The sequence below is a fragment of the Mustelus asterias genome, chromosome 1, assembly GCF_964213995.1.
Source record: "Mustelus asterias chromosome 1, sMusAst1.hap1.1, whole genome shotgun sequence".
Classification (NCBI taxonomy): domain Eukaryota; kingdom Metazoa; phylum Chordata; class Chondrichthyes; order Carcharhiniformes; family Triakidae; genus Mustelus; species Mustelus asterias.
In genome coordinates, this window is record NC_135801.1 from 41,001,300 (window position 1) to 41,026,299 (window position 25,000).

At 43.9% G+C, this 25,000-nt stretch overlaps 1 protein-coding gene across 1 annotated transcript in view; it reads right to left on the minus strand.

The window, feature by feature from the left end:
- etfdh (electron transfer flavoprotein dehydrogenase) overlaps window positions 1–25,000 on the minus strand; it is a 59,122-nt gene that overhangs the window by 10,212 nt on the left and 23,910 nt on the right. The window contains exons 4-8 of the mRNA XM_078211930.1: window positions 19,558–19,639; window positions 19,175–19,293; window positions 18,252–18,329; window positions 15,337–15,483; window positions 3,478–3,618 (exon numbers count right to left, since the gene is read on the minus strand). Of these exons, the coding sequence (XP_078068056.1) occupies window positions 3,478–3,618; window positions 15,337–15,483; window positions 18,252–18,329; window positions 19,175–19,293; window positions 19,558–19,639 (567 nt within the window). The remainder of the gene's footprint in view (window positions 1–3,477; window positions 3,619–15,336; window positions 15,484–18,251; window positions 18,330–19,174; window positions 19,294–19,557; window positions 19,640–25,000) is intronic.

Below are 25,000 nucleotides of genomic sequence, written 5' to 3' on the forward strand. Positions count from 1 at the left end.
TTCCCATGTATCTGCTGCCTTTGCCCTTCTACATGGAAGTGGTCGTGGGTTTGGAAGGTGCTGTGTCTAAGGATCTTTGGTGAATTGCTGCAGTGCATCTTGTAGATAGTACACACTGCTGCTATTGAGTGTCAGTGGAGGAGGGAGTGGATGTTTGTAGATAGAACAAAGCACAAAGAACAGTACAGCACAGGAAACAGGCCTTTTGGCCCGCCAACCCTGTGCCGCTCATCGGTCCAACTAGACCATTCGTTTGTATCTCTCCATTCCCAGACTGCTCATGTGACTATCCAGGTAAGTCTTAATAAATACCAGCATGTCTGCCTCCACCACCCTACTTGGCAGCGCATTCCAGGCCCCCACCACTCTGTGTAAAATACGTCCCTCTGATATCTGAGTTATACCTCGCCCCTCTCACCTTGAGCCCGTGACCCCTCGTGATCGTCACCTTCGACCTGGGAAAAAGCTTCCCACTGTTCACCCTATCTATATCCTTCATGATTTTGTACACCTCTATTAGGTCTCCCCTCATTCTCGGTCTTTCCAGGGAGAACAAGCCCAGTTTACCCAATCTTTCCTCATAGCTAAGACCCTCCATACCAGGCAACATCCTGGTAAACCTTCTCTGCACTCTCTCTAAAGCCTCCACATCCTTCTGGTAGTGCGGCGACCAGAACTGGACGCATACTCCAAATGTGGCCTAACCAGCGTTCTATACAGCTGCAACATTTTACTCCAGCTTTTATACTCTATACCCTGTCCTATAAAGGCAAGCATACCATATGCCTTCTTCACCACCTTCTCCACGTGTGCTGCCACCTTCAAGGATTTGAGGACTTGCACACCTAGGTCCCTCTGTGTTTCAGAGGTCCCAGTACAGAGCCCTGCGGAACACCACTGGTCACAGACCTCCAGCCGGAAAAAGACCCTTTGACTGTTACCCTATGTCTCCTGTGGCCAAGCCAGTTTTCTACCCATCTAGCCACCTCTCCTTGTATTCCATGAAGAATGATCCCATGATGTGGTACCAATCAAGCGGACTGCTTTGTCCTGGACAGTGTCATGCTTCTTGAGTGTTGTTGGAGCTGCACCCATCCAGGAAAGTGGGGAGTATTCCATCACACTCCTGACTTGTGCCTTGTAGATGGTGGATAGGCTTTGGGGAGCCAGGAGGTGAGTTAATCGCCGCAGTATTCCTAGCCTCTGGCCTGCTCTTGTAACTACTGTGTTTATGTGGCGAGTTCAGTTGAGTTTCTGTCAATGTTAACCCCAAGGATGTTGACAGTGGGGGATTCAGTAATGATAACACCACTGAATTACGTCCAAGTTACTATCTTTAACTAACAAAAGTTAGGTCTAGAGGAAGTATAAATTGGAGGTGCAGAATCAACAGTTGCCATCTGAAAACATGGACAGTAATTGAAGGTCTGAAACTGTTGAACTCAATGTTGGGTTTGGATTGCTATAAAGTGCCCAATCGAAAGAGGAGGCGCTATTGCTCAAGCTTATATTGAGCTTCATTACCACTGTGTGGAGCCCAGGACAGAGAAGTCAGAATGGAAATGGATGGAAAATTAAAACAACAGCTGGAAGCTCTGGGTACTGCTAGTAGGTTAGTAGATTCTGCAACCTACACCCCAAGAATTTAAAAGATGTGAATACAATTAAATTAAAAAGCCACAGTCCGAGGAACAATAAACCAGTGAGCCTAATAAAAAAAAAAGAAAATGCTGGAAATGCTCAAGCCAGCCAACAGCTATGGAAGGGAAAGTTATTGTTTCAGTTGATGACCTTTTGTTGGAACTCACAAATATTAGTGATGTAATATGTTATAAACAATTACAGTGGCAGAGAGGCGTAGACTTGGGTGGGGATGCACAGATGGAAGTCTGTGACAGGATGAAAGGCAGGAGAGATTAGTTGACAAAACGAATGTAAGGGGGTGTTCAGAATAACCTGGGACTAAAAGACTAACAGATCAGGATAGATCAATTTAGAGTGAAGTCACAAAGTGCCTGGAATATATTTTACAAAGGTACTGTTTGGTTGGAGACACATACAAGTACTGTTAGAGATTTTAAACATGTATTTTTGAAAACAGATTATATTCTGTATAAAAGCATACACCTTGGCTAATGACACACTGCTGTAAGGCATGATGGGACATAGTCAGGTAAAAAGAACCATATTCCTCAGAACAATGTGGCTGTTGAACAAAGGGAAAGAAGCTCTCATCAGTGTGGGCCAAGGTAAATGACCTATATTAATAATGATTGGCTCATGCCCGGTTGAGGGTGGACAAGTAGGTAGGCAAATGACTTTTGAAAATTATACAATTATAATGCTGAGAGTGATGTAATCTTAGAGTGATTTTGGAACACCACCAAAACTGCTCTCCCTCGTGCATTGAACCAAGCTTGGGAAATAAAGAAATGTCTTTAACCAGGATATTGTCTCTGCGAGTCTTTGTATTAGCTGAGCCAGCTCAATACTTAGTCTCGGAAAAAACGCCCCTATAGGGATGATGGCACAAAGCTAAAGGAGATGATAATGGGACAAGTAAAGAAACCAAAGATGGATATATGGGAAGTGTAAATGAGAGGAGTAGAATCAACAGCTGCTATCTGAAAAAAATAGGGAGAGTGGTTAAGATTGAGAATTGCTGAATTCATCAATGTGTTTAAATTTATGGGGTATGAGTGGGACGGCGGCCAAGAGATCAGTAAAATACTCATGTCTATAAGTTACAAAAGTCTAGTTGAAGGCTTGAACAGCAGATAAGTGACAGGGCTGGAGATTGGTGATGTTACAGAAGTAGACGTAGGGAGTTTTAGTGATCAACAATTACGGCACGGTAGCACAGTGGGGGCGGCACGGTAGCACAGTGGTTAGCACTGCTGCTTCACGGCTCCAGGGACCTGGGTTCGATTCCCAGCTTCGATCACTGTCTGTGTGGAGTTTGCACATTCTCCTCGTGTCTGCATGGGTTTCCTCCGGGTGCTCCGGTTTCCTCCCACAGTCCAAAGATGTGCGGGTTAGGTTGATTGGCCGTGCTAAAATTGCCCTTAGTGTCCTGGGATGCGTAGGTTAGAGGGATTAGTGGGTAAATCTGTAGGGGTATGGGGGTAGGCCTGGGTGGGATTGTGCAGACTCGATGGGCCGAATGGCCTCTTGCTGTGCTGTAGGGTTTCTAAGATTTCTAAGATTCTAAGAAGTCTGGAAGCTCAGAGCTAAATAGCATGGCAAGCTTTAAATCAAATATGCTATAAAATGGCTGAACCATATTACATTATGTTTACACTTACTTAAAAGAACTAAACCAAAATTAGCCAAACTTGCCCAAAAAAAAAGAAAAACCATTCATCTTTAGAAGAAATTAAAACTAATTTCATTTCAACTTCCCTTCAGTTTACCTAGTAAATAAACCACCATACAATTACACAATTAAAGTACTATAGCAGTAATTAATATACTTACCACAAAGCCCAAAGCCACCAATGGTTCCCCCTCATTTAAGTGATACAAGAATGACCCGCCATATGTATGCCGATCCAGAGGCCATCCTACACTGTGTTCCACTCTACCAGGTCGCCATCGATTTTCATCAATAATCCAAATCTGTCAATAAAATGGAAATCAGAAATACATATCATCACTTTGCTAGGTAATAAGACTTTATGCAATAGATAAAGGAAAAGTATTGTAAGAATACAAACTGAAATGAACATATATATGCAGTTCAAATTTGTAATGAGCGGCATGATAGCACAGTGGTTAGCACTGCTGCCTCACAGCGCTAGGGACCCAGGTTCAATTCTGGCCTCGGGTCACTGTCTGTGTGGATGTTACACGTTTTTCACGTGACTCCTTGGGTTTCCTTCGGGTGCTCTGGTTTCCTCCCAAAGATGTGTGGGTTAGGTTGATTGGCCATGCCAAATTGCCCCTTAGTGTCAGGGGATTAGCAGGGTAAATACGTGGGGTTAAGGAGGTCAGGCCTGGGTGGGATTGTGGTTCGTACACACTCACTGGGCCGAATGGCTTCCTTCTGCACTGTAGGGATTCTATGATTCTAACATACCATACTTAATTACAATTTCTATCAATTACAACATCTATATTACATGTTAAAATAATTCCACTTCTTGTGGCACAGAACCATGTGCATGAAAAGAAAACCAAGGTTCAATTAAACCAGCTAATCAAGGTGCTGCAATTGATTTCTGCATCCCTGCTGGAACTTTACTTGAATTGAGAGTACAATATTGAAATCTAGGGCTAGGTTTTATAGTCACGGATGACTTTGGATTGATAACTCGACATCACGGCAGTCACCAAGATCATAGAAGGTGCATGGGCACCTAAATTGGAATCCCACCTGTTTTAAAAACCTAATGAACTAACAACTGACCTTGTTGGAACGCCCAATTGACTGTAATTTTATTTTGCCGACTGCATTTCTCATTAGTGCATGGAAGAAACATTTAGAGTGAGTCACATTAGGTTTGAGGTTTCTGAGCGGGATCATGGCTGCATGTAGCAGCAGAGTTTGCAGGTGGAGTGTTTGGATCTTTTACGCTTTATCTAATTACTGTCATCTTTAGAATTCTATAACAAATTAGGAGAGATTGAGAAAGAGGCCAAGACACAGGGACATCATTGAGGTGGAGGACTGCAGTATAGGAACCGGTGCTTTGCTGTCTCCCATGGGGAGACATGATGTGGAGATACCGGCATTGGACTGGGGTAAACACAGTAAGAAGTTTAACAACACCAGGTTAAAAGTCCAACAGGTTTATTTGGTAGCAAAAGCCACCAAAGTGGTGGCTTTTGCTACCAAATAAACCTGTTGAACTTTAACCTGGTGTTGTTAAATCTCTTCCCATGGGAAGACCCAAGGCTCCTCTAGTTTGGTGGAAAGGAGGAGTAGGACAGAGGAAGCCAGCTGTCCAGGGACAAGTCACCCTGCAGTTCAGGCAGGTGAGGGACCTGTTGCTGTGCAAGGGCCTGGAGAAGAGACACAATAGGGATATGGGGGTAGGGCCTGGGTGGGATTGTGGTCGGTGCAGACTCGATGGGCCGAATGGCCTCTTCCTGCACTGTAGGGTTTCTATGATTTCTATGTATACCAGGCCACTCATGTTAGGTTAAGACTTCAGCCTTTGCAGACAGACTACTCTCAGAGTACCAGTTTCTTCACAGACGTATTCCACCAGAGAGACAGCGACATCCCTTTCTGGCTGAGGAGATCAGTTCAAATTGGATTGGGCGTCACCCAAATGCCTGTTGCTCTCAAGATAACAGCAGCCTTTTGGAATTCGGGGTCATTCCAGGCATCAACATACCATTGCATAAAGGTAGTGAGAAATGCAATCTTTAGGCGTGTAAATAACTTCATTTCATTCAGCAAAGATAAATTGAGTCAGGCCAAGAGAACCAGAAGTTTTGCACGTATAGCCAGATTCCCGAGTGAACAGAAATGGTTTTCATTCTACCAATGTGCAACCTGTGTGTGGCCTTAGCCAAGGGATCCTGCAGATGTATGCCTGCTATCCTGGGAGTATATCCTTAGGCATCCCAGGTGTCACAGATGTTCTGTCCAACTACTGGATGGTTGGATTCTTGGAGACAAGGGATATCTGCTGAAGAGCTAACTCATGACCCCAGTGAGAAATCCACAGACCACTGGTCTGTTTAAATTGAGACTTTAGTGCTTAGACCGTGCAGGTAGCTCTGTGCAATATTCCCTGGCATGTCTCTCACTAATTGTCGTGTTCTGCTGTGCCTTACACTACCTGGTGCTCCAGAGAAGGCAGGTACTTGCAGGGGATGATCTAAAGGATGAGCTTTATCCTCTGATGGCGAGTTTCAGAATAAGTTGGAGTGTTGAGGAGTTGTTATGCCAGCCAGCTGTGGAACCCAGTATGCATCAGGCTTTGGATGGCAGAGAGACACTGGAGTTTCTTATAAAGTGATGGTTTAAACTACGTACGAGGAATTTGTTTCAACAATAACATCCATGCCTTATTTCTTTTTGATATTGCCCACGTATTAATTCCAGGGCATGTGAACAAAATACAAGTCTGTTCAGAGGGTCACATAAACACAAACTCCCCTGATGTCAGTCTATCGAAATCCAAACAAGAACACCACAGACATGAAACCAACTATACAATCTTCCTTGTGAACCCATGTGTGACAACTGTGTTTTCTTAATTCTTTTCTGATGTGGTGCTTCCTCCTCTCTGGTAGTTGTGCTGGGGACAAGCTGTTGACCCTTATGCCTCTTTGTCTGGGATGACTTTGGCATGTGTCCTCGGGTTACTGGAGGCCACGGGATGGTGGGCTCTTCCTGCACGCTGGCAGGAGTCTCAGTTGTTGCTGTGGCACTCACGTCAATAGCAGCAGCTCGGAGGAGAGGGGCCATTGCCATCAGGAGCACCCCGAGAGATGCTATTCCAATGTTGACAGCAGCTACTTACCAACATAGAGTTCTTTTTGGCCCTTTCTGCTTTCCTCAGATGAAATGCAGCCTGGCTGTGACTCCAGGAACCTCATCCCCCTTCCACCTTGGCTCTGGACACCTAATCCTAGAGATAAGGTGATGGAATGCAGGTCATTATTCCAGCAGTAAGCTGCTGTGCCCTCCAGGACAGTTGTCAGTCTCTAAATGGAAAGGCCACCCTTCTAATACAGCAGGTGATCACAATGCCCATGGCCTGGATGGACTTCTGCACTGTTCATGCCTGTGCTTCCAGATCCTCCAAGTCCCTTGTGCTGTATGTCCAGCATCTGTTGTCTGATTACTTCAGAAACTTGTCATCAGCTTGGGGTTCAGCATCTAGGTCTCTCCAGCAACACTTCGCGTTCCAGGAGGCCTGCACTACCTCAGTCTCCGACAATAGGTCTTGCGATGCATCTATACCACCTCTGTGACTTCCATCCTGGGTTCTTTGGTCTGCAAGAGGTTACCTCTTGCCATGAGGATCTCCTGCCAATCACTCACAACCTGAAGGAGTTGTTGCAGGGAGTCATTGTCAAATCACGAGGGTCTCAGCCCTTCACATTGGCCTGGCAGATGAAAGATGTTTTTGTTCATTCATGGGACATGGGCATTGTTGGCTGACCAGCATTTATTGCCCCATCCCTAGTTGCCCTTGAGAAGGTGGTGGTGAGTCACCTTCTTGAAACACTGCAGTCCATGTGCCGTGGGATGACCACAATTCCGTTTGGGAGGGAATTCCAGGACTGTGATCCAGAGACTGCGAAGGAATGGCGATATATTTCCAAGTCAGGATGGTGAGAGGCTTGGAGGGGAAATTGAAGGTGGTGGTGTTCCCATGTATTTGCTGTCCTTGTCCTTCTAGATGGAAGTGGTCATGGGTTTGGAAGGTGCTGTCTAAGGATCTTTGATGAATTGCTGCAGTGTATCTTGTAGATAGTAGCAGCAATGTGCACTGAGTGTTGGTGATGGAAGGAGTAGATGTGATGCCAATTAAGCGGGCTGCTTTATCTTGGATGGTGTCAAACTTCTTGAGTGTTATTGGAGTGAGTGGAGAGTATTCCATTACACTCCTGACTTGTGCCTTGTAGATGGTGGACAGGCTTTGGGGAGTCAGGAGGTGAGTTACTCGCCGCAATATTCCTAGCCTCTGACCTGCTCATGTAGCCACAGTGTTTACGTGGCCAGTCCAGAGGATTGCTGGCCTCCCTCTTGCCCCCATCGATCGCAGGCCCTCCTGCACTCTCCATTGAACCAGGGTTGATCCCCTAGCTTGATGGTAACGGTTGAGGGGGGAAATGCCGAGCCACGGGTTTGCAGATTGTGCTGGAATACAGTTCTGCTGCTGCTGATGCCCCACAGCACCTCATGGATGCCCAGTCTTGAGTTGGTATATCTGTTCAAAGTCTCTCACCTCGTGAGAAACCATAAAATCCAGCCCCTACCAATGATGTAAAATTGGAGTATGGCAGTTTGTTGTTAGGATCGTTAGGAGAAAGAATGTCACATGCTAACCAACTTCATTGTAGAAAATATTTTTTCTAAACTTGTTTTCTTTCGGTGATTTATCACCGATGAACTAAGTTTTGCGCATGTTGAACATCATGGCTGGAATTCTCCCCCCAAAAATTTGAAGTGTTGAATTTACGGGAAAACTGGAGTAATTCACGCTGGTTTTATCAGTGGGAGTTCTAGAATCTCCTACACTCTGTGCACTGCAGCAGTCATCAGTGTGAATATCATTAAATTTCAGTGGGCAGGGTCTATTCAAACTGGAGAGGCTGAAATCAGCAGGCCTCTGCACATGCACAGTGGCCCTTAAGTTTGACCCCTGCAGTGCTGCCCTCCCCATAACCCCTATTGCGGCCCCCCCCCGTCCATTCACAGGCCAGCCCCGAACCCCCCTCCCTGTCCCAGCCAGCCCTGATCTCCAGCCACCCCACCCCCGCAGTGACGACCTCCACCTCAGCCCACCCAGATTGCTGGCCTCCCTCTTGCCCCCATCGATCGCAATGGCAGCGGGACCACCCCCCCCCAATTACCCCCAGACCCTGCTCCTAGGCCCCTCCTCATTGGTGGTGCCCAGTGGGCAGTGCCAAGGTGCCCCCTTGGCATGTGCACTTTGCCCCTTGGGTAGTGCCAGAGGACCCAGGCTGGCGCTGGCACTGCCATGGTGCCCATGCCAAGGAGGCAATACACCCCTGCCACCTGACCCCCCAGGAGGCCCCAGATTGCCCCTCCTTCACTCCAGCAGGGTTAGGCTGCTATCTCCCCAAAGGTGGGGAGCTACTGTGGTAATACCTGCTGGAGTGAAACACACTGGCAGGGTGGGAGAGGTTAGTGAGCCTGGAGAATTCAGTCCTGGGTCAGTAATAGCATTTAAATAGTATGTAAAGTACTATTTAAATGCTAGCCTAGCCTCCCACCTGATTTCTGATGCTGCCTGAAATCCAGGCCTGGGAGACACAAGCACGGCGCAAATGCTCACAGGAATCCCGTGAATCGGCTGACGCCCGATTCTCCCAGCCCGCTGCGCTAATTTTTTATCATGGCCTATGTACTTGCTTTTTTACTCTAAGCCTATGTTTACAAAACCAAATATTCCAAATCTTTATAGCCTATCAGCTTGCGCTGCTACCATTAATGGCCAGGGTATCTGTACGCCAACTCACCTGCTGCACCTGCCTTTATTCCATTTAGTATATTTAAGGTGTATTCACTTCTCTTCTGTTTACTTCACATTTTTCTACATTGTACTATATCTGTTACTCGCATGTCCCATCATGCTAGTTGCCGTTGTCTTTTCCTGTGCCTTGGTCGATGCCAGTTGGTCCGCCTGGTTTCATTTCATTGATGAGACTTTGTAGTGATCGAAACAACTGAGTGGTTTGTTAGGTCATTTCAGAGGGCAGTTGAGAGTCAACCACATTGCTGTGGCTCTGGAGTCACATGTAGGTCAGAGCAGAGAAGGACAGCAGATTTCCTTCCCTAAAGGACATTAGCGAACCAGATGGGTTTTTTCTGACAATCGACAATGGTTTCATGGTCATTAATAGACACTTAATTCCAGATTTATTTTTTATTGAATTCAAATTCCACTCTCTACCGTGGCGGGTGGTGAAGATTTAAAGGTATATTGTTGGAAAGGGGGAGTTTTCTCCTCTGTGGAGAGATAAACAATGTTAAATATAGAACACAGAACATGACTTTTTTTCTGAACACTCCTTATTCAGAAGGGAAATGGGACAGATGTGCTCAGATGTTCTTTCCTTCCTAGCAAGAGTGCTGAATGAGAACTGCTGGCACAACAGTCGCAACAACCAGAATGGAAAAACACATGCTCTCACCTGCTGCTGATCCAATGTTTTAGTGTCATCTATGGATTCTGCCTTCTTCCCGGTCTTCTTTCAAATAACATTTTTGAACATGTGGATCTTTCCTCGGTGCCAATCTGATGCTAATGTTCTTTTAAATGGATGGCTATGACCAACTTCTGGCTCATGGCCTAACCCCACTCCTGCCGATTGGGCATTGAACACCCCCCCTCCCCTTTCACACAGCTAGGTGGTTGCCTTCCTGCCAGATGGCCGGCCCAGGCTTGATTTGCCATGCTGAAAGGGTGGGGCAGGATTGCGAGTGAGCTTACCACACACTTCCTGTTCCATCTCTCACCCCACCAGAAACCGTAAAACCCAGCCCCTACTAATAATGTAAAATTGGAGTATGGAAATTTGCAGTTAGGATCATGAAAACTGTAGGAAGGCATAGATGAACCAGCACAGTGGGACAGTAGGTAATAGATATAGTTCAATGAATACACCCTAAATATTTTAAATGGAATAAAGGCAGGTGATTTAGTGTACAGATACCCTGGACATTAATGGTAGCAACACAAGCTGATAGGCTATAAAGATTTAATGAAGGGGGCAACGCTCCGAAGCTTGTGCTACCAAATAAACCTGTTGGACTTTAACCTGATGTTGTGAGACTACTTACTGTGCCTACCCCAGCCCCCAGGTCTACCCTGAATCCTCAGACCGCGATCCCTGGTTCTGGACACCCACACCATCGGGAACGTTCTTCTTGCATCTACCCTGTCTAGTCCTGTTCGGATTTTATAGGTTTCTGAGAGATCCCCCCTCATTCTTCTGAACTGCAAATACATCCCTAACCAATTCAATCGCTCGTCATACGTCAGTCCTGTCATCCCAGGAATCTCTGCACTCCTTCTACAGCAAGAACATCCTTCCTCAAATAAGGAGACTAAAACTACACACAATATTCTAGGTGCAACTGGTAATAATCCTGAGATCACTACCTTTGAGGTCCGACTTCTCAACTTTTTTCCTAATCCCTACATTCTGCTTCCAGGACCTTGTTTCTTGTTTTTAAACCTGTATCATTGGTATTGGTGCAGTATGACCACTGGCTGTTCACCCTCCCCCCTCCAGAATGTCCTGTAGCCGCTACGGGACATCCTTCATCCTAGCACCAGGGAGGCAACATACTATCCTGGAGTCTCGTTTGCAGTCACAGAAAAGCTCATCTATTCCCCTTACAATTGAATCCCCTATAACTATTACATTCTCACACCTTTTACTCCTTCCCTCTACAACAGCAACAAATTTGGGCTGTTGCTGCTTACCCCCGAAAAGGTTCCCCTCAACAGTATCCAAAGAGGTATATTTGTTTTTCAGGGGAATAGCCTCAGGAGATTCCTGCAGTTCCTGCCTTGGCCTCTTGCTTTGCCTGGTGGTCACCCATTCCCTTCCTGCCTGGGGAATCTTAGCCTGCGGTGTGACCACCTCGCTATACAGGCTATCCATGATACACTCTGCCTCGCGGATGCGCCACAACATTCCCAGCTAACGCTCCAGTCCCGAAACCGGGTTTTCAGGAGTTGCAACTGGAAACATCTCCCGCACACATACTGGCCCAGGGCACTAGAAATGTTCCTGGCTTCCCACATGGAGCATGAGGCACACACCATGGCTTGCAGCTCTCCTGTCATGACTTAACCCTTTCAATTAAACCTTTGGAAGATGTTTGATATCAGATTATATCCAATCCTCTAGGATCTTTCTTACTACCAAATATAACCCCTACGCACTATAAAACACAAAAAAGAACTGCAAAACTATAAGTTTTTGATTTGACTTATTGTCACATGCATTATAATAGTGAAAAGTATTGCTTCTTGTGCGCTGTACAGACAAAACATACCGTACATAGCTAAGGAGAGAGTGCAGAATGTAGTGTTACAATCATAGCTAGGGTGTAGAGAAAGATCAACTTAGTGCGAGGTAGGTCCATTCAGAAGTCTGATGACAGCAGGGAAGAAGCTGTTCAAGTCGGTTGGTATGTGTCCTCAGACTTTGTATCTTTTTCCTGACCGAAGGTGGTGGAAGAGAGAACGTCCAGGGTGCGTGGGGTCCTTAATTATGCTGGCTGCTTTGGCCGGGCAGCGGGAAGTGTGGACAGAGTCAATGGATGGGAGGCTGATTTGTGTGATGGAATGGGCTACATTCATGACCTTTTGTAGATCCTTGCGGTCTTTGGCAGAGCAGGAGCCATACCAAGCTGTGATACAACCAGAAAGAATGCTTTCTATGGTGCATCTATAAAAGTTGGAGAGAGTCGTAGCTGACATGCCAAATTTCATTAGTCTTCTGAGAAAAGAGACACGTTGGTGGGCTTTCTTAACTATAGTGTCGGCATGGGGGGGGGGGGGGGAAATCTGGACACCTAAAAACTTGAAGCTCTTGACCATTTCTATTGCATCCCCGTTGAGATAGACATGGGCACGTTCTCCTCTATGCTTCCACAACTCAATGACAATCTCCTTCGCTTTGTTGACATTGAGGGAGATATCATTGTTGCCACAACAGTTCACCAGATTCTCTATCTCATTCTTGTACTCTGTACTCTAAAGCAGTCCTCTTTATACCATGCCCAACATCTGTCACTGTGAATGCCAGATTATGACTCCCCCTTCTTTCCTGCCCTGGTGAAAAAGGTTGGCACCAGAAAAGGTGGCAGGTATACTGGATGTGGAACCATCCGCCTCTTTGTTTTGACCACCCAATGCAAGTCAGCCATGTGTGAGTATGGGAAAATTTTACATCCTCTTTCTGGTTTTTCAAATATATCCTTTGTTTACTAATGTTTCTTTGTACTTCCTTCATTAAAACCATTCATGATTTTGAACACAAAGAACAAAGAACAGGACAGCACAGGAAACAGGCCCTTTGGCCCTCCAAGCCTGTGCCGCTCATTGGTCCAACCAGACCATTCATTTGTATCCCTCCATTCCCAGACTGCTCATGTGACTATCCAGGTAAGTCTTAAACAATGCCAGCGTGTCTGCCTCCACCACCCTACTTGGTAGCGCATTCCAGGCCCCCACCACTTTTTACAACAATCGACAATGGTGTCATGGTCATCATTAGGACGGCATGGTGGTTAGCACTGTTGCCTCACAGTGCCAGAGACCCGGGTTCAATTCTGGCCTTGGGTGACTGTGTGGAGTTTGCACGTTCTCTTCGTGTCCGTGTGGGCTTCCTCTGGGTGCTCCACTTCCCTCCCACAGTCCAACAATGTGCAGGTTAGGTGGATTGGCCATGCTAACCTGTCTAAAGATGTGTCAGTTAGATTGATTAGCTTATTTATAACTCTCCATGCATTTATGTGCATGTAATGCACTGCCATCTTAGTCTGCCTTGAATTATAAAATTTATTTTTCTCTTCGATTCCTCTATGCACCTTCTCTCTAATGTTTCATCATGATGCTCCTGTTCTGCCAAATTAGTTTGATCTGCCGGACATGCCACTCCCATCCCCTGCTCCAACATGCCTTACCAACCTCCTTGCATGTCACTGGTCCTCGCTCTATGAAGGCACAATCTGTCCATCTTGTACAGTTACCCACTGTCCCAGAACTGGCCCTAAAGCCCTAGATATCTGAAGCCCGCCCTCATGCATAGTTTCTCCAGCAATGTATTAACCTATTCGCTATACCTAATGGCATTCAGCACTGGGGCCACTTTTGAGATCCTGCTCTTTAATATGCTGCCTAGCCCCTGAAACTCTGTGGAAAATTGGCAAACTTCAAACATTGCTCCGGACTTTTACTATTCCCAAGGGGCTAACAATATTACAGGAAGCTGCTTGGATCACCTCCAGTGCTGTTGAAGCACCATTACCCAAACACATTCTTCCTTTCTATGTTTTGCTATCACTCCCGTGAAGTATTTTGAGATGTTTAATAACATCAAAAGCATTATATAAATACAAGTTGCTGTTGTTTTACGCTCTACTTAGTTAATTTTAAGGTTATATCCTTAGATCTCTTTCTTGTTTTTTTGAGGTGGCATGGTGGCAGAGTGGTTAGCACTGCTACCTCACAGTGCCAGGGACCTGGGTCAATTCCCAGCTTGTGTTACCGAATGTGTGGAGTTTGCACGTTCTCTCCATGTCTGCCTGGGTTTCCTCCCAGTCCATAGATGTGCAGGCTAGATGCATTGGCCATGCTGAATTGCCCCTTAGTGTCCCAGGATGCATAGGTTAGAGGGATTAGAGAGATAAATATGTGGGGTTATGGGGATAGGGCATAGGTAGGGGTGCACTCTCAATGGGCCGAATGGCCTCCTTCTGCATTGTTGGGTTTCTATGATCTAATTAATTACTGGTTATTTATATATTTGCTCATTTGCTGTTGCTCCTTGGGTTAAATCACCTTACATAGAACATAGAACATTACAGCGCAGTACAAGCCCTTCGGCCCTCGATGTTGTGCCGACCAGTGAAACCAATCTAAAGCCCATCTAACCTACACTATTCCAATATCATCCATATGTTTATCCAATAATCATTTGAATGCTCTTAATGTTGACGAGTCCACTACTGCTGCAGGCACGGCATTCCAAGCCCTTACTACTCTCTGAGTAAAGAACCTACCTCTAACATCTGTCCTATATCTATCACCCCTCAATTTAAAGCTATGTCCCCTCGTATTAGCCATCACCATCCGAGGAAAAAGGCTCTCACTATCCACCCTATCTAATCCTCTGATCATCTTGTATGCCTCTATTAAGTCACCTCTTAACCTTCTTCTCTCTAACGAAAACAACCTCAAGCCCCTCAGCCTTTCCTCATACGATTTTCCCACCATACCAGGCAACATCCTGGTAAATCTCCTCTGCACCCTTTCCAACACTTCCACATCCTTCCTATAATGCGGCGACCAGAACTGTAGGCAATACTCCAAGTGTGGCCGCACCAGAGTTTTGTACAGTTGCAGCATGACCTCCTGGCTCCGAAACTCAATCCCTCTACCAATAAAAGCTAACACACCGTACGCCTTCTTAACAACCCTATCAACCTGGGTGCCAACTTTCAGGGATCTATGCACATGGACACCCAGATCCCTCTGTTCATCCACACTACCAAGTATCTTACCATTAGCCCAGTACTCTGTATTCCTGTTACTCCTTCCAAAGTGAATCACTTCGCACTTTTCCGCATTAAACTCCATTTGCCACCTCTCAGCCCAGCTCTGCAGCTTATCTATGTCCCTCTGTAACCTGCCACTTCCCTCCGCACTGTCTACAACTCCACCGACTTTAGTGTCATCCGCAAATTTACTAACCTATTTAACATCTATTTTCACCCTGGCACCCAATTCTCAATTTCAACAAATTCTCATCCTCACTCTGTTGAGCAAGCCACTCCATTTAGCAGATTCATCCATTTCTCACCAAGCTGCAATTAAAGTTCAAAAATATTAAAAAGTGACTAAATAGTAAACACTATTATGGAAGAATTCAGAGTGCATTTACCTCTTTTAATCCTATACCAAAGGTCTGTGGTTCACAGTTCTCCCTTAGTTTAAATTGTTTGTACAACTGCTTCGCAAGGTGTCCATGGCATCCCTCGCCAAATATTGTCACTTTGGCATGAAGTTCCATTCCTCTTTCAAATGTGTCCTTTTTGAAAATTGGAAGAAAATAATTTAAATTGTCTTTGAAATATTGTAAATTGAGAGAAAATTAGTCGGAAAATACACAAGATTTCTTCAGTTCACTTAAACAAAGGTACCTACTTAGTGCACAATGGGGCAGTGCGGAGTACACTATAATCCCCCTTCCAAAAATAAAGGCACACAATGTAAAAGTAGCTTAAAATTGTGCTTCAATTTATTCTGCAAAGCTTTTTTAACTAGATTTTCAATGAATCCTTACCATGCCACATCAAAAGGAGACATAATTAGGATTTATCATGGAAAAATGGCATATATTGGATGCAATTTCCAGTAACATTGGGGAATGTTTTTTTTAAAGTGACTCGGACTTTTCCTGAATGAAGATTTAGAAAATCACCAGAACTATTATAATCATACCACTAATTCCAGCTGCCACCCCACACCTACTTAGACCATTTTTTGTTGCTGGAAAGGACTAATGTTGCTTGTAGAACCGCTCAGCTTATGAGAAAAGGAAGTAAAAAATGCAAATACAATGGTCTGACATTTTCTAATTAGTGAAACATGGATTGTCTTCTGTTATACTGGGAATTTATATCTCTTGTAGTATAATTTTTAAAATTGAAATTTGAAAAGGTATGTTTCATTTAGTTAAAAATGAAATTGGTTTATTATGGGTTTGAGAGTAGCTGTACTTGACATCAATGAGTTAAGACATCGAGGAGCACTAGCTAAACTGGGATCAATGAGAGGTCAAGGAAAAAAATTATCATAGCAATGGTGGTTATGGGATGCCAATCAATCAACACAAATAGCCTCCATCAATTACTTTCTCTCGATCATATTATCAAAAGAGGTGCATTCATTGGTAACTCTACAGTGTTCAGTTCTACTCAACTCCCCCAATAATGCCAGCATACAGCAGATGTTATAATTAGTGTCAGCTAATGATCATCTCCAACTAGATAAAATCCAAGCACCATTCTCCCACCACGTCGTTTCCCATCCCTAACCTTCACTGGCACCACCACCAACAGGTTTATTTGGTAGCAAAAGCCACTAGCTTTCGGAGTGCTGCTTCGTCACTTACCTGACGAAGGAGCAGCACTCCGAAAGCTAGTGGCTTTTGCTACCAAATAAACCTGTTGGACTGTAACCTGGTGTTGTGAGACTTGTTACTGTGTTTACCACCATCAACATCCAGAGAGTCACTAACTTGAGTAGAACCATAACTGGATGAACCATCTCTAAAATGTAGCTAGGAAAGCCTGGCAACTCACTCCAATGAGTAGTTTACCTCCTGACACCTCAAAAGCCTCTCAATATAATACAAACCTCAAATTAGGGGTATGCTGGAATATTTGCTACTCATTTGGATGTGTGCAGCTGCACCAATACTCAGGAAGCTCAACTTATGGAATAGCTAGCTACCTTTGATGCATGCTTTCAAAACAAACGTTTTCTTGTAAAATACATTTTAAAAAATTATTTTTGGAATTTTTCATGTTGTCTGTCATTAGTTGCCCTGTGAAGGCAGTGCAAATTATAGTCTTTTTTGTCATTGGGCTCAGTATTCATCCCCCCTCTACTACCATTGCTGCATTTTCATTGCAGCATGTTCTATCGACTGTGTACACTGCAATAACTCACCATGAATACTTCAACAGCACTTCTCAAACACATACTTCTACCATCAAGAACAAAGCAAAAAGATAACGTGAATAGTATCACATCCAAGTAATATATCATTCATAACTAGATATTACCATCAAGTTATACACAATAATAGCATGGATCAAAAATGTTGCAATTGTCAAATCAACACCTCCAGCACAAGAACTGAGGTGATTCAAGTGAGTCACCACCATTTCCTTCTTGGGGCAACTAGTGACAGGTAATAAGAAAAATAGTGCTTTGACAGCATCTGTCACATTCCAAGAACTATAGTAAGAAGTCTCACAATACCAGGTTAAAGTCCAACAGGTTTATTTGGTAGCACAAGCTTTCGGAGGGTTGCTCCTTCTTCAGGTGAGTGAAGAGTTGCGTTCACAAACAGGGCATACATAGACACAGACTCAATTTACAAGATAGTGGTTGGAATGCGAGTGGAAAGAGGGTTAAGCACAGGTTAAAGAGGTGTGAATTGTCTCAAGCCAGGACAGTTAGTGAGATTTTGCAAGCCCAGGCAAGTGGGGGTTACAGATAGTGTGACATGAACCCAAGATCCCAGTTGAGGCTGCCCTCAGGTGTGCGGAACTTGGGGCAGCCTCAAATCAGGATCTTGGGTTCATGTCACACTATCTTTAACCCCGACAACTTGCCTGGGCTTGCAAAATCTCACTAACTGTCCTGGCTTGAGACAATTCGTACCTCTTTAACCTGTGCTTAACCCTCTCTCCACTCGCATTGTCTGTACCTGTGAAGACTTGATTACCTGAAAAGACTCACATTCCAACCATTATTTTGTAAACTGGATCCGTGTCTATGTATGCCCTGTTTGTGAGCCCAACTCTTCACTCACCTGAAGGAGCAACGCTCCAAAAAGCTCATGCTACGAAATAAACCTGTTGGACTTTAACCTGGTGTTGTGAGACTTCTTACTATGCTTACCCCAGTCCAATGCCGGCTTCTCCACATCCAAGAACTATGTTTTAAAAAAATTAGTTGCATGGATAAAAAAACCTTTGAACGACATATTTGTATTCACATAAATCTATAAAATATATTCAACATTTGATTAGTAACATTAACAGATGTATAATTCAAACCTACCTTTGGTGATCCATCTTTATGAATACCAACATCATTGGTAGAAATCCCTTTCACACTTCCATCTTCATGGAACAAAATCTGGATTGTTTTTAAAAAAACTGAACTTTAAGTCGTGCCATCATTTTAAAACAGCAGAACATAAAACAGATGAAGATGATACAAGTGTGCGAGGATTGCTAAGTATTTCTTAATAGGGATTAATCTCATCAATGTTTGAATTTCTTTGGCAAACAGAATGCCAAATCTTCGTAGATCAGGAAATGATTTGTACAGGTGACACAATTTGTGATAAGGATATCTTGTAGTAATAAGAAAACATTTTGTGAATAAATTATATATTTTGTTTTAATCATAGCTACAAATGCATCATTAAAAGATGTGCTATGCATACCCATACATTGGTTGAGTAAAACAAAAACAGAAAATGCTCAAAAATCTTAGCAGGTCTGACAGCATCTGTGGAGAGAGAATAGAGCCAACGTTTTGGGTTTGGATGTCCCTTTGTCAGAGCTTTTATTTTATGGATTGAATAATCCAGCCTGCAGAGCATCAAAAGCAAGGCTGACCAAAATCAGTACTGGTGCATGAAATCTAGATTAATAATACCACAAAGCTCCATTAAAACATTCCAATATTTTTTTTCTTTTTATATTATATATAAGGTGGGATATTTTTTAAATTCTGAGAAATGGATATTGTTCATTTTCACAAGGTTCGGGCAGTTTGAATGGTCAATTAGGAAAATTTGCCGTCAAACTAGTCCCCATGGAAAAGTCCTTATGACATAGAACTTCCCCAGTATCTCTCTGGATGAATGCACATGTGATAAAATACTAAACTTATCAGATCTGCCAATTCATATGTGGAACAGATTTAAAAACAATTTTAAAAAAGCAACTAAATGTACATGGTTTATTATTCACCTCAGAAGCAGCATACCCTGGGTACAATTCCACACCAAGTTCTTCTGCCTGTTCACCTAACCATCTAACCAAATTACCCAAACGAACAATATAATTTCCATGATTCACCATGGGAAGTCCTGCATAAAAAACAGGAATGTGAGACAACACAATTTTATATGAGAAACTTAGTTTTAAATGTATGAATTAAAGGTGGTGAACTAAGTAGTACTTTAGCTGTAATGGCCATGTCTGCAGAATCAAATTTTTTTATGTCACAAGATATTTGACAAATAATCATTCCTACAATTCACAATATATGCAACACGGCATAAAAATTCCCTATTACAGCTTTGCAAATTTGACAAATAAACTGGTTACAAATAAAATTTAATTCACTGTACCTGGTAATATTGGAACTGGAATTCTGTTCTTCTCTGTTAAAATCCCAAATACATCTTCCTTTACTGGAGTGTGTAGTGGAGCCTGTTATATACAAGTTATTACATATCACATATAAACAAGCTTTGATTTAATTCTAAAAGTAAATTCCTAAAGAATTTGATTATAATTTCTGAATTAATTTAAATTTTGTAATGTTTTAGGCTTCAGTGTGAAAATTGGTTCAGATGTTTTCAATAACACATTGCCCTTGATTGAATTTAATGGGGACTGTTGTCCAATAATGAAAATTCAGCTGCGTAACTGAACTATGAAAAGGGGGGGAAAAACATACAAAACTCAAAATAATTTCTAGATCTGGCTGATGAACTGTTCAAAAAAAATTCAGCAAGCTACAGGAAGTTGGTTTTACTTGAGAATCTCAACATTGTAAAGCCACTATTTTAGCCGTGCTCTATGCACGTATGGATTCTGCTGTGATATTCTAAAATTGCACATTAGTTTAGGTAAGTATTGTTCAGTTACAAAAGATTTAGCTAAGCTACAATCATAGTTTAAAAATTACATATCCCTTACTGTAGCATTTCCTCGAACTGCTAACAAAAATATTGATTAGCTTTTCATATTTAGTTATTACATTTATTAGTTAGAAAATTAAATGAAAACTGGAGCCCATCAATCAGTTATAGGGACATTTTGTCCAACCCTTCCTAAAATATTCACATCTGCTAATCAGAAATTATATATCAAAAATGAGATCGCTCAAGTATTTTCCTCCAAGACGACACAAGGAATATTAATAAAGCAAAGAAAGAACTTGCATTTATTTCACACATTTCACAACTTGAGGACATCCCAAAGTATTTTGCAGCCAATTTTTTTTTTAAAAGTAAGAGTGAAGTCACCATTTTAAATATTGGGAAATGTGGCTGACAATTTTCATGATGTGGAGATGCCGGTGTTAGACTGGGGTAAACACAGTAAGAAGTTTAACACCAGGTTAAAGTCCAACAGGTTTATTTGGTAGCAAAAGCCACAAGCTTTCGGAGCCTTAAGCTCCTTCTTCAGGTGAGTGGGAATTCTGTTCACAAACAGGGCATATAAAGACACAAACTCAATTTGCAGAATAATGGTTGGAATGCGAATACTTACAGCTAATCAAGTCTTTAAGATACAAACAATGTGAGTGGAGAGAGCATTAAGACAGGTTAAAGAGATGTGTAATCTCTTTAACCTGTCTTAATGCTCTCTCCACACACTGTTTGTACCTTTAAGACTTGATTAGCTGTAAGTATTCGCATTCCAACCATTATTCTGTAAATTGAGTTTGTCTTTTTATGCCCTGTTTGTGAACAGAATTCCCACTCACCTGAAGAAGGAGCTTAAGGCTCCGAAAGCTTGTGGCTTTTGCTACCAAATAAACCTGGTGTTGTTAAACTTCTTACGGTGACAATTTTCACACAGCAATTTCCCACAAATAACAATGAAATGATGACCATTTAATCTGCTATAGTGTCAGTGGTGAAGAGATAAGTATAGGCGATGACAATGAGAATAACTCCCATGCACTTCAAAATCGTGCCTCGAGATCTTTTATACCTATGAGAGGGCAGACATATAGAACATAGAACAGTACAGCACAGTACAGGCCCTTCGGCCCTCGATGTTGTGCCGAGCTTTGTCCGAAACCAAGATCAAGCTATCCCACTCCCTATCATTCTGGTGTGCTCCATGTGCCTATCCAATAGCCGCTTGAAAGTTCCTAAAGTGTCCGACTCCACTATCACAGCAGGCAGTCCATTCCACACCCCAACCATTCTCTGTGTAAAGAACCTACCTCGGATATCCTTCCTATATCTCCCACCATGAACCTTATAGTTATGCCCCCTAGTAACAGCTACATCTACCCGAGGAAATAGTCTCTGAACGTCCATTCTATCTATCCCCCTCATCATCTTATAAACCTCCATTAAGTCACCTCTCATCCTCCTCCGCTCTAAAGAGAAAAGCCCTAGCTCCCTCAACCTTTCCTCATAAGACCTACCCTCCAAACCAGGCAGCATCCTGGTAAATCTCCTTTGCACTCTCTCCAATGCTCCCACGTCCTTCTTATAGTGAGGTGACCAGAACTGCACACAATATTCCAAATGTGGTCTCACCAAGGTCCTGTACAGTTGCAGCATAACCCCACGGCTCTTAAACTCAAACCCCCTGTTAATAAACGCTAACACACTATCGGCCTTCTTCACGGCTCTATCCACTTGAGTGGCAACCTTCAGAGATCCGTGGATATGAACCCCAAGATCTCTCTGTTCCTCCACATTCCTCAGAAATCCGCATTTAAATTTGTCCTCCCAAAATGAATCACCTCGCACTTATCAGGATTAAACTCCATCTGCCATTTTTCGGCCCAGCTCTGCATCCTATCAATGTCTCTTTGCAGCCTACAACAGCCCTCCACCTCATCCACTACTCCACCAATCTTGGTGTCATCAGCAAATTTACTGACCCACCATTTAGCCCCCTCCTCCAAGTCATTGATAAAAATCACAAATAGCAGAGGACCCAGCACTGATCCCTGTGGTACACCGCTGGTAACCGGTCTCCAGTCTGAAAATTTTCCATTCACCACCACCCTCTGTCTTCTATGAGATAGTAAGAGTTTTAACAACACCAGGTTAAAGTCCAACAGGTTTATTTGGTTGCAAATGCCATTAGCTTTCGGAGCACTGCTCCTTCGTCAGATGGAGTGGAGATTTCCACTCCATCTGACGAAGGAGCAGCGCTCCGATAGCTAATGGCATTTGCTACCAAATAAACCTGTTGGACTTTAACCTGGTGTTGTTAAAACTCTTACTGTGTTTACCCCAGTCCAACGCCGGCATCTCCACATCATGACTTCTATGAGATAGCCAGTTACTTATCCAATCGGGCAAATTTCCCTCTATCACACACCTCCTTGCTTTCTTCATGAGCCGACCATGGGGAACCTAATCAAACGCCTTACTAAAATCCATGTATACGACATCAACTACTCTACCTTCATCCACACACTTAGTTACCTCCTCAAAGAATTCAATCAAATTTGTGAGGCAAGACTTCCCCTTCACGAATCCGTGTTGACTATCCCGGATTAAGCTGCATCTTTCCAAATGGTCATAAATCCTATCCCTCAGGACCTTTTCCATTAACTTACTGACCACTGAAGTAAGACTAACCGGCCTATAGTTGCCAGGGTCATTCCTATTTCCTTTCTAGAACACAGGAACAACATTCGCCACTCTCCAGTCCTCTGGCACTATCCCCGTGTAAGAAGTCTCACAACACCAGGTTAAAGTCCAACAGGTTTATTTGGTAGCAAATACCATAAGCTTTCGGAGCACAGCTCCTTCGTCAGATGGAGTGGATATCTGTTCTCAAACAGTGCAAACAGACACAGAAATCAAATTACAGAATACTGATTAGAATGCAAATCTCTACAGCCAGCCAGGTCTTAAATGTACAGACAATGTGGGTGGAGGGAGCATTCAACACAGGTTCAAGAGATGTGTATTGTCTCCAGACAGAACAGCTAGTGAAATTCTGCAAGTCCAGGAGGCAAGCTGTGGGGGTTACTGATAATGTGACATAAATCCAACATCCCGGTTTAGGCCGTCCTCATGTGTGCGGAACTTGGCTATCAGTTTCTGCTCAGCGACTCTGCGCTGTCGTGTGTCGTGAAGGCCGCCTTGGAGAACGCATACCTGAAGATCCAAGGCTGAATGCCCGTGACTGCTGAAGTGCTCCCCCACAGGAAGAGAACAGTCTTGCCTGGTTATTGTCGAGCGGTGTTCATTCATCCGTTGTCGTAGCGTCTGCATGGTTTCCCCAATGTACCATGCCTCGGGACATCCTTTCTTGCAGCGTATTAGGTAGACAACGTCAGCGTATCAGGCAGACAACGTGGGGTTATGCTGCAACTGTACAGGACCTTGGTGAGACCACATTTGGAATATTGTGTGCAGTTCTGGTCACCTCACTATAAGAAGGACGTGGGAGCATTGGAAAGAGTGCAAAGGAGATTTACCAGGATGCTGCCTGGTTTGGAGGGTAGGTCTTATGAGGAAAGGTTGAGGGAGCTAGGGCTTTTCTCTTTAGAGCGGAGGAGGATGAGAGGTGACTTAATGGAGGTTTATAAGATGATGCGGGGGATAGATAGAATGGACGTTCAGAGACTATTTCCTCGGGTGGATGTAGCTGTTACTAGGGGGCATAACTATAAGGTTCATGGTGGGAGATATAGGAAGGATATCCGAGGTAGGTTCTTTACACAGAGAATGGTTGGGGTGTGGAATGGACTGCCTGCTGTGATAGTGGAGTCGGACACTTTAGGAACTTTCAAGCGGCTATTGGATAGGCACATGGAGCACACCAGAATGATAGGGAGTGGGATAGCTTGATCTTGGTTTCGGACAAAGCTCGGCACAACATCGAGGGCCGAAGGGCCTGTACTGTGCTGTACTCTTCCTGTGGGGGAGCACTTCAGCAGTCACGGGCATTCAGCCTTGGATCTTCAGCTAAGCGTTCTCCAAGGCGGCCTTCACGACACCCGACAGTGCAGAGTCGCTGAGCAGAAACTGATAGCCAAGTTCCGCACACATGAGGATGGCCTAAACCGGGATGTTGGATTTATGTCACATTATCAGTAACCCCCACAGCTTGCCTCCTGGACTTGCAGAATTTCACTAGCTGTTCTGTCTGGAGACAATACACATCTCTTGAACCTGTGTTGAATGCTCCCTCCACCCACATTGTCTGTACATTTAAGACCTGGCTGGCTGTAGAGATTTGCATTCTAATCAGTATTCTGTAATTTGATTTCTGTGTCTGTTTGCACTGTTTGAGAACAGATATCCACTCCATCTGACGAAGGAGCTGTGCTCCGAAAGCTTATGGTATTTGCTACCAAATAAACCTGTTGGACTTTAACCTGGTGATGTGAGACTTCTTACTGTGCTTACCCCAGTCCAACGCCGGCAGCTCCACATCATGACTATCCCCGTGGACAGAGAGGACCCAAAGATCAAAGCCAAAGGCTCTGCAATCTCATCCCTTGCCTCCCAAAGAATCCTAGGATATATCCCATCTGGCCCAGGGGACTTATCGGCCCCCAGGTTTTTCAAAATTGCTAATACATCTTCCCTCAGAACACCTACCTCCCCCAGCCTATCAGCCTGTATCTCTCACTCATCCTCAAAAACATGGCCCCTCTCCTTGGTGAACACTGAAGAAAACTATTCATTCATCGCCTCTCCTATCTTTTCTGACTCCATGCACAAGTTCCCACTACTGTCCTTGACCGGCCCTAACCTCACCCCGGTCATTCTTTTATTTCTCACATAAGAGTAAAAAGCCTTGAGGTTTTCCTTGATCCGACCTGCCAAGGACTTCTCATGTCCCCCCCTA